Genomic DNA, 8,805 nt, shown 5'->3' with positions numbered 1-8,805 from the left:
CAATATTATGCAATCACTGCATGTACATAATTATGAACTTGGGCAGAGCTGGTATATTACCTCCCTTCTTTGACCTTGACCCACACAAGGGTGGAAGAAGTATAAAAATAATGCTGCATCACAGAAAAGCAACCACAGCTTCAGAGTTGTTCATGAACAATTTTAACATTTAGACTGAAGAAAAATACTGACACACACACACACACACACACACACACCATACATCATCATTCCCTGTTTGCATAAACAAATAAATGCACACACAAGCACATTTGTTTGTTTGTTTGCTTAACGCCCAGCCGACCACGAAGAGCCATATCAGGGCGGTACACACAAGCACATGCATGCACCTGCATTCAATAAGATCAAACACACAAAGTCACACCTCAGCATCAACACACATACACACAAATAAGGTACATGACATACATGCAAAATAAGATGCTTATTTTTTTCTCTCTTGCAACAGATTTGATAAGGGGCCAAAAAAAGGGGCCAAGTGCTAATACTGACATGACCTACATGTCACAATATCAAAAGAAACAGAAGTTTGCTTTTATTATCCTCAAGGCGGGAAGGGAAAGAACATATAGGCATTCCCTGTAAAATCCCCAATTAAGCTGAAGTTAAAAAGAACAAGTCAAGATGTGCACTTATTATTATTACTGTACAGTATTAGATTTTGTTGTAAAATGTCGCATCATGTAACTCAGCTAGTTTTCACAACCAAGAACCAGTCAAGCCTTGTAGCAAATGCTAAAGACATTAATATGCAACTTCTTCTTCTTCATTCTCTCATTTATTAACTGATCAATGATGTCAAAAAAAGATGTTCAAACAGGGACGTCATGCCAAGTTCTGCCATCTTTTTCTTTTCCTCAAATACTTCCTTTGAACTAAATGGCTCAGTTCAGTTTTCCTGATGCCTTGTTGCTTAAAGTAAGCTGTTTCAGACGAGATGTGGTTTTCTAACAGAGAGAGAGGTACAAAACAATAAATCTTCTTCTGCTCACATCTTCTTAACACCCACAGTCTGTGCAAGGCCAGGTTGACTACTCATGGTAAAAACGTACGGAAGGCCAAGAAAAGAAATTTCAATGTTTCTAATTCCACAAACAACTTGATTTTTTCCTCCCGACCCTACAACTTATTTTGACACGTTTTTTTCCAAAAAGAATTCTATTCATTCAAAATGACAAAACTTGGATTTTGCAGACATAGTAAGGAAGAGTTACTCTCCTCATACCATTTCCGCCAATAAAAAAGCTACATCCGCCTGTGTTAATAAATTAAACAAATTTAAAACTACGATCAACAAGAAAAAACAGAAAAAGAAAAAGAAAGAAAAAGAAACTGACCTACCGACCCTAATTTTGTTGGCCTTGTCATTGGAAACAAACATTTTGGGTGGGGAAGGGGCCCTAATTTACCCATGGAACTATATCATGCATAAACAAAACACAGGTTGAAAAAGAACAGGGAGGGCTCCTGAAGCTGATCAATATCAAGCGGGCGTTCATCAGTCGTCATGCACATCATCATCTCTCTTGTTAAACAGTGTGACAGGGTGAATACCATGATGCCAGTCATTACTACATCAACATACAGAAATAACTAAACATACCTGTATCTTAACCTCTTGACATTTGATGATTCACATTAAAAAAAATCAAAATATACAGCAAGCAAAAGCAACCAGCCAAAACCTGAGAAAATGGTCAAGGGGAGGCAATCAGATAGCGGCAAGTCAATGCGCAACTTACGGCAGTTGTTTCCCTTGTCACAGTGTTGATGTTTGGTAATGTTCCGCACTTCCGATAATCAATGGGTTAAGCAATATCAATTTCTGTTTACCCCTCACACCTCGTGATTCCAAAACTGGTCGATGTTTCAGGAAATATGATCATAAAACAATCTGGTTTGATTTTCATCGAACACGTTTCCTTTCTCAAGCTTAACTTGCTTCGCAAAAATGTGTCTCTAAATACCCACAATTAGAATCTGTAAATAAATAGTATCCAAAGTGAACATACAGAGTCATTCTCATTTTTGACAACAGACATGTCGGGACTTCTAACAAAATATTTTTTTGAAATATTACGAGTGAAACTGATTTAGTATTAAACAGTACGCCCATTTCTGAAGCAAAATGAAAATGAAATAAAACAATAAATTCTTATCTGAATCTGCTACACAAAATAAAGGAAATGAAGATTTACATGTACTGCATCAAAATAAACAACCAATTCATATTACGGAAAAAAATGTTATTCGTGTTTGGTTGTTGTAGAGCTAGATGGTGCAACTGCAGATAAACTAGCATATCAACAAACACAAAAAAAACCAACAACAGCGGTGACAAAAGTTAAGGTGGGGTGCAGTTATATTATGTACGTGAAAAACATGTACCAAATACTAAGAGAAGAAAAATATTAATATCAAGCATTATTTAAATAGAATGTATGTGTGAAGAGAAAAGATTTAATATCAAACAGTAATTATTACTTTCAAAGCCAGCTGTTTAAGCATGTAGTGACCAGAGAAAAGTAAAATCAAAACATTTAAATGTGATCTTATTTTGCTACTAGCAATTATGCTGTATACGCTACAATGTGTAAGTTATCTTAAATGCTAGACAAAAGAGAAAATAAATTGTACCACAATCTGCTAATGTATAAGAAAGGAGTCACGCAAGATTATAGAGAAAATAAGGTGTACCTTATATGAACAAAACCTGGGACAGTAGGGGCGACCACCCCCAACCAGGCGCGTTCACAGGTGGCGGATAGTGAGATGGCCTTCAGATATGGAGGTTAGCTGCGAAATAAGCCAGGCTTGCCAGGACGAATAAGCAGTCGCGGACCAACTGGCGGTGCTTCCAACAGGATGGGGCGGGATAACAGGTGGCACTGTTACACTCAAGAAATACCCCAGGTCTCCAATGACGGGAGCATCATGCGATCAAGAGCCGCATCTTAAGTTCTAGCCCTGGGGAAGGTCACCTCAGATAAACAAACCAGCCAGCTATGGCCAAATAGCCGGGTAGACTGGACTCGACAGCCCTGTAAAGCCACCAGTCTAGGAGAAGGACCACTCCGATATAAAAACACGCTGAAGCCGGATGAGCTGGGCCATGTATGGCGCATAACGACAGCTCAACGCATCAACGCTCATATGACAGACGACAACGGAATTTCACGATGTGGTGCTCTACCGTTGGAGACCCGCCGGGGTGGAAGAGTGCCGGGCCCTGTGCCTCAAAGGGGCCCAAGCCAAGCAACTGGTGGTCCCCGTACCCCGTATCGTGGTGGAGCCAGGCGGCGGGTGAGACGGGTAAATGCGACTGGCAACGACAATGAAGGAAGAGAAAAAAATATGAACAAAAATATTATCATTCCATTCCACAAATATGAAGTTGACATGTCAGTTACTCCTCCACTGAACACTTGTTGGAGAGTTTGTTGTTGCGTTTTGCATTTCTTCACTCCAAAGAAAATATTCATCATACATTATGCATCTTACACAGAATTGACACTCTTTTTTTAAGTGGAAGTAACACATTCTAGCTTTGTAATGTGAATGAGAAATAGGTGCAAACATAGTTCAGTTAAACTTTTTGGGACATTACAAGAAGATGGTACATGTACTGGTAAATGAAAACAATTGGGGGCCATTAAAAGAACACGATGAAAAAAATATATATATTATGGGTCATTACAGGAACACTTTTGTGTGATTAAAAAATCATGCTCTTTTACACTATGTTAAATCACATCTAAAAACCTGAGCAAGGAGAAAAAGAAGATGAACAGCGAGGAATGGAGAGGGCCTCTGTTTGTCTGTCTGTATGTGTGCATGTCTGCATGTGCATGCACTCACACATGCTTGTGCCATTGTCTCTCTGCCTGCCTGTCCGTTTGTCTGTCTGCCTGCCTGTTTGTTAGTAATCCATTGCTATCTGCACGTTTACATATATTGTAAGCTGGCCAATCAGAAATTGAGTTAACATAACTGACCACAAACACTAAACATTGCAAAGACTGAATTATGTTACTCAAGAATAATTAAGTAGAGAAGGTCTCGCAAGTCTGCACACATAATCAACAATAACATAGAAAACCAGTTCACCTGAAAATCACAACTTGGGTAAAAAACCATCAATATGGTTATGAACAAAATGCAGTGCATTCAAAAAGGCAAACATACAAACAAAATCATTACCTTCATCAACGAGGGTCACCATGGGGGGGTCTGTGCACGTGCACGTTGAGGCCAAAAGTGCCATGCACTGTGATCCACGGTGCACGTTACGAAAAAGCTCCATGCACGGTGCACGCCGGACCTCTGTGCACGGTGCACGCTACAAGAATTTCCCCATTCCCATGCACGTTACGTCCAAAAAGCCCATTCCCGGTGCACGTTACGTCCAAAAAGCCCATTACCATGCATGTTACGTCCAAAAAGCCCATTCCCGGTGCACGTGGTAAAGCATCGTCCCCCCCTCATCAACTCTGGTTAAAGATAAGAAACTAAGGGAAGTAAGCCCTCTAATATTGTACAACCTCGCTATCAGACCACAAAACAAGGATATGTGCTTACGTTTGAAGCTTCTTAAACAATGGCATTTGCAGGATGCCATTGAAGAGCATAACAATTGGAATTCAGAGAGAAAGTGTGAAGAACTGATCACAACAATATAAAAAACCTTATATATAAAAGAGTTAAAATGAACAAATCATTCCCAGCAGAAGAAGCAAACGACATTATAAGCCTTTGCGTGGGACATTTATACTTGAAACGCATCTGATTACAAGTATTTTGTTGCATGATAGCCTGTGTCAAAAATATATTTTGGCACAGGCACAGTACAGTGAACTGTAAAAAAAGCAAAAGCATGAAGTGCAAACCAATGTGAGAAAAGGAACTTCGCCATGTACAATAACACAGACAAAATTATACGTCGTACACCATGCAAAATTACTTCAAGACATCCATTTTAAGCTACTGAATTTGGTATTGTTAATGTATGTTAGCTATATGGCTATCATTATCTTCACCATGCAGAGAACTTGAATCAGCTGCTTATATTAAGCACATGATGTTACGTTTTGTGTTTTTTGCTTGGTTGCTTGCTTGCTTGTGTATTTGCACCCTGTAACACCTGCAGTCTTTGTCAACAACACTGTAATGTAACATACACATCACATACACTCTTCAAAACAAGAAGGGCAAAGCCCATACGACTCACATGCTTTACACATTTTTCCTACCAAAATACATGTGACCTTGACCCAAGGTCAAGGTCATCCAAGGTCATGCAACACAAAGCTGTTAATTCAAGACATAGGAAGTACAATGGTGCTTATTGGCTCTTTCTACCATGAGATATGGTCACTTTTAGTGGTTCACTACCTTATTTTGGTCACATTTCATAAGGGTCAAAGTGACCTTGACCTTGATCATATGTGACCAAATGTGTCTCATGATGAAAGCATAACATGTGCCCCACATAATTTTTAAGTTTGAAACAGTTATCTTCCATAGTTCAGGGTCAAGGTCACTTCAAAATATGTATACAATCCAACTTTGAAGAGCTCCTGTGACCTTGACCTTGAAGCAAGGTAAACCAAACTGGTATCAAAAGATGGGGCTTACTTTGCCCTATATATCATATATAGGTGAGGTATTGAATCTCAAAAACTTCAGAGAAAATGGGAAAAATGGGAAAAATAGCTGTTTTTTAGGCAACATTTATGGCCCCTGCGACCTTGACCTTGAAGCAAGGTCAAGATGCTATGTATGTTTTTGGGGGCCTTGTCATCATACACCATCTTGCCAAATTTGGTACTGATAGACTGAATAGTGTCCAAGAAATATCCAACGTTAAAGTTTTCCGGACGTCCGGACGTCCGGACGGACGGACGGACGACTCGGGTGAGTACATAGACTCACTTTTGCTTTGCATGTGAGTCAAAAAGTGAAGAACCCGTCAAGAAAATGTATCACATTTTGTTGTGGAGGCATGTTGCTACAGTGCATATTTTCTCAGCGTGTAAACAAGTCGCGTAAGGCGAAAATACAATATTTAGTCAAGTAGCTGTCGAACTCACAGAATGAAACTGAACGCAACGCAACGCAGCAAGACCGTATACTCGTAACATCGTCACTCCACCGCCCGTGGCAAAGGCAGTGCACGTGGAATTGACAAGAAGAGCGGGGTATTCGTTGCGCTGAGAAGGATAGCACGCTTTTCTGTACCTCTCTTCGTTTTAACTTTCTGAGCGTGTTTTTAATCCAAACATATCATATCTATATATTTTTGGAATCAGGAACCGACAAGGAATAAGATGAAAGTGTTTTTAAATTGATTTCGAAAAAAAAATTTTGATAATAATTTTTATATATTTAATTTTCAGAGCTTGTTTTTAATTCGAATATAACATATTTATATGTTTTTGGAATCAGCAAATGATGGAGAATAAGATAAACGTAAATTTGGATCGTTTTATAAATTTTTATTTTTTTTTACAATTTTCAGATTTTTAATGACCAAAGTCATTAATTAATTTTTAAGCCACCAAGCTGAAATGCAATACCGAACCCCGGGCTTCGTCGAAGAGTACTTGACCAAAATTTCAACCAATTTGGTTGAAAAATGAGGGCGTGACAGTGCCGCCTCAACTTTCACGAAAAGCCGGATATGACGTCATCAAAGACATTTATCAGAAAAAAAAAAAAGGTTCGGGGATTTCATACCCAGGAACTCTCATGTCAAATTTCATAATGATCGGTCCAGTAGTTTAGTCTGAATCGCTCTACACACACACACACACACACGCACACACGCACACACGCACATACACCACGACCCTCGTTTCGATTCCCCCTCGATGTTAAAATATTTAGTCAAAACTTGACTAAATATAAAAAAAGTGAGTACCATTCATGGCAAGGACCATGTTGTAGAATGTGAATCACAAGTTTTTTGCCCTGACATGTGTTGCGCCAATTTCATAGGACTTTCCAAACCATCCCCTTTTCCCATAAAAGCATAATCTTTCCATGTGCTTAACAAGGCACAATAAAACAGTCTGCCTAGAATATTCAAAGACCGTTTAAACATTTTTTTTAAAAAGGCAAGCTTCAATTAAAATTTGGGACACTTGCTGTAGGAAATTTGTGAAAATTGAATACATTTTTTTGACTGGTCCTTAACTTTTTTTTAAGAATAAATTACAGCTCTGCCACACATGGATCACTCTTGGGGAAAAAACTGTTACTTTCTACCAACAAGATCGCTCACACAAAACATAACAATCAGAACATGTCAAAGTGTTACCCTGTTTTCCAGGGATGTGGGACTGTTCGTGCATACAGCATGAGAAGGCTTAAACGGGTGAAAAATGTAATGTAAAACTGACACTTGATTATGCTCGAATACAATCTTCACAACTGCCATAAAAAAAGTTAAAAACGTGAAAAGTGTATCAATTCCAAACAAGGTTACAGTTCACAGATAGCATAACACTTTTTTTTTAAGTTACATTCATAATATAATACCCTTCTAAAACCCACTCAAAACTGATCCAGTTTTGTTCTAAGGAATTCTACTCCTGTAACCCCACAACATCAAACTTTTGAGTCTGTCTGCTTTGCCTCCGCCACAACCTCGTTTCGTGCTTTGTTCACGACAGGGTTCTGAGCGTACAGGAACGTAGCAGCGATCACTATTAACAGCGCCAGGAAAGTGTACAGGTCGACAGGTATACCGAAAATCATCCAGCACAAAATAGCCGTGAACATGAGCTCTAGAGCAGAGGCAAAAGTCTTGAGGATGGAGTTGAGAGTACGGAGGAATAGAGATGTGACGATGCCGATGGCAGCGTTGTTGGCAATGATAGCCAGCACAGAGGGCTGAGCCAGCGCAGAAAGTCCAGCCACCGTGAAGGCGGAGAACAGTTCACCCTTACAGGTCAGTGCGATGAGATTGCACAGGATAGACTGGACGTACATGTAGACGTTAGCCATCATGATATGGACGTCGCAGCCAGCGTCTTTCAGCAGGTACTCGTTGTAGACTCCAGCGAAACAGGAAGAAAACACCTGCAGGAGGATGAAGACCAGGTGAATGTTGAAGAAGGCGAGCCAGCTAACCTCTCCTGCTCCCGCCCCCGCCGCCTCCGCTGAGCTTGCTTGCGCCGCTGCTGCAGCGGTGGTGGCCTTGGTGACGTGGCTGATTTCCTTGATGATGCAGCCAAGGGTGAGAAGGAAGACAGACGCCCACTGGACCCTGCTCAGATGTTTTTTGAACAGAAACTGCAACAAAGGTATGGCAACAGGTAAGATTAGATAAATGGGGAGGAATAGAATGAGTGCCAGAGCACATAGACTTTTTAAGAGTATGCTTGCGAATGAAATCTTTGGAGATTTCTAATGACACACACACACAGCATTCATATACACAGTAAACACAAACACACACACATCATTCACACACACACTCCAAGCCCAATATGCAAGTGACAGGCATTTTGTTATGTCCTGTTTTATGCATACATACATTTAGTGTCCTTGCTTGCAGGTCGAACAACAATTAAGGATTCAGTGATTAGGAATATATGCAGCATTTTGACAAACTTAACTTTTATCTTTAACTCATTGTCTCCCAGGTACGAATATATCCGTACCCACTCATATGGCTCTATCTGACCAGGTACGGATATATCCGCTCAGACTGTTGGCTTTAGTCGCTTCCTGTAACGACTAGATCTAACGCCTGCATTCCAGCGTGTTGATACACAGTTA

The 8,805-nt window shown here is 40.0% G+C and overlaps 1 protein-coding gene across 1 annotated transcript in view; it reads right to left on the bottom strand.

Moving 5' to 3' along the window:
- Window positions 1–3,414: 3,414 nt before the first annotated feature.
- The window catches only part of LOC138953403 (UDP-galactose transporter senju-like), a 19,469-nt gene continuing 14,078 nt past the window's right edge, over window positions 3,415–8,805 (bottom strand). The window contains exon 5 of the mRNA XM_070325206.1: window positions 3,415–8,316. Within this exon, the coding sequence (XP_070181307.1) occupies window positions 7,630–8,316 (687 nt within the window). The 3' untranslated portion in view covers window positions 3,415–7,629. The remainder of the gene's footprint in view (window positions 8,317–8,805) is intronic.

Source organism: Littorina saxatilis, linkage group LG17 (assembly GCF_037325665.1).
Source record: "Littorina saxatilis isolate snail1 linkage group LG17, US_GU_Lsax_2.0, whole genome shotgun sequence".
Lineage (NCBI taxonomy): Eukaryota > Metazoa > Mollusca > Gastropoda > Littorinimorpha > Littorinidae > Littorina > Littorina saxatilis.
The sequence above is the reverse complement of the archived record's forward strand: the minus strand, read 5'-3'. Positions and strand labels throughout refer to the sequence as shown.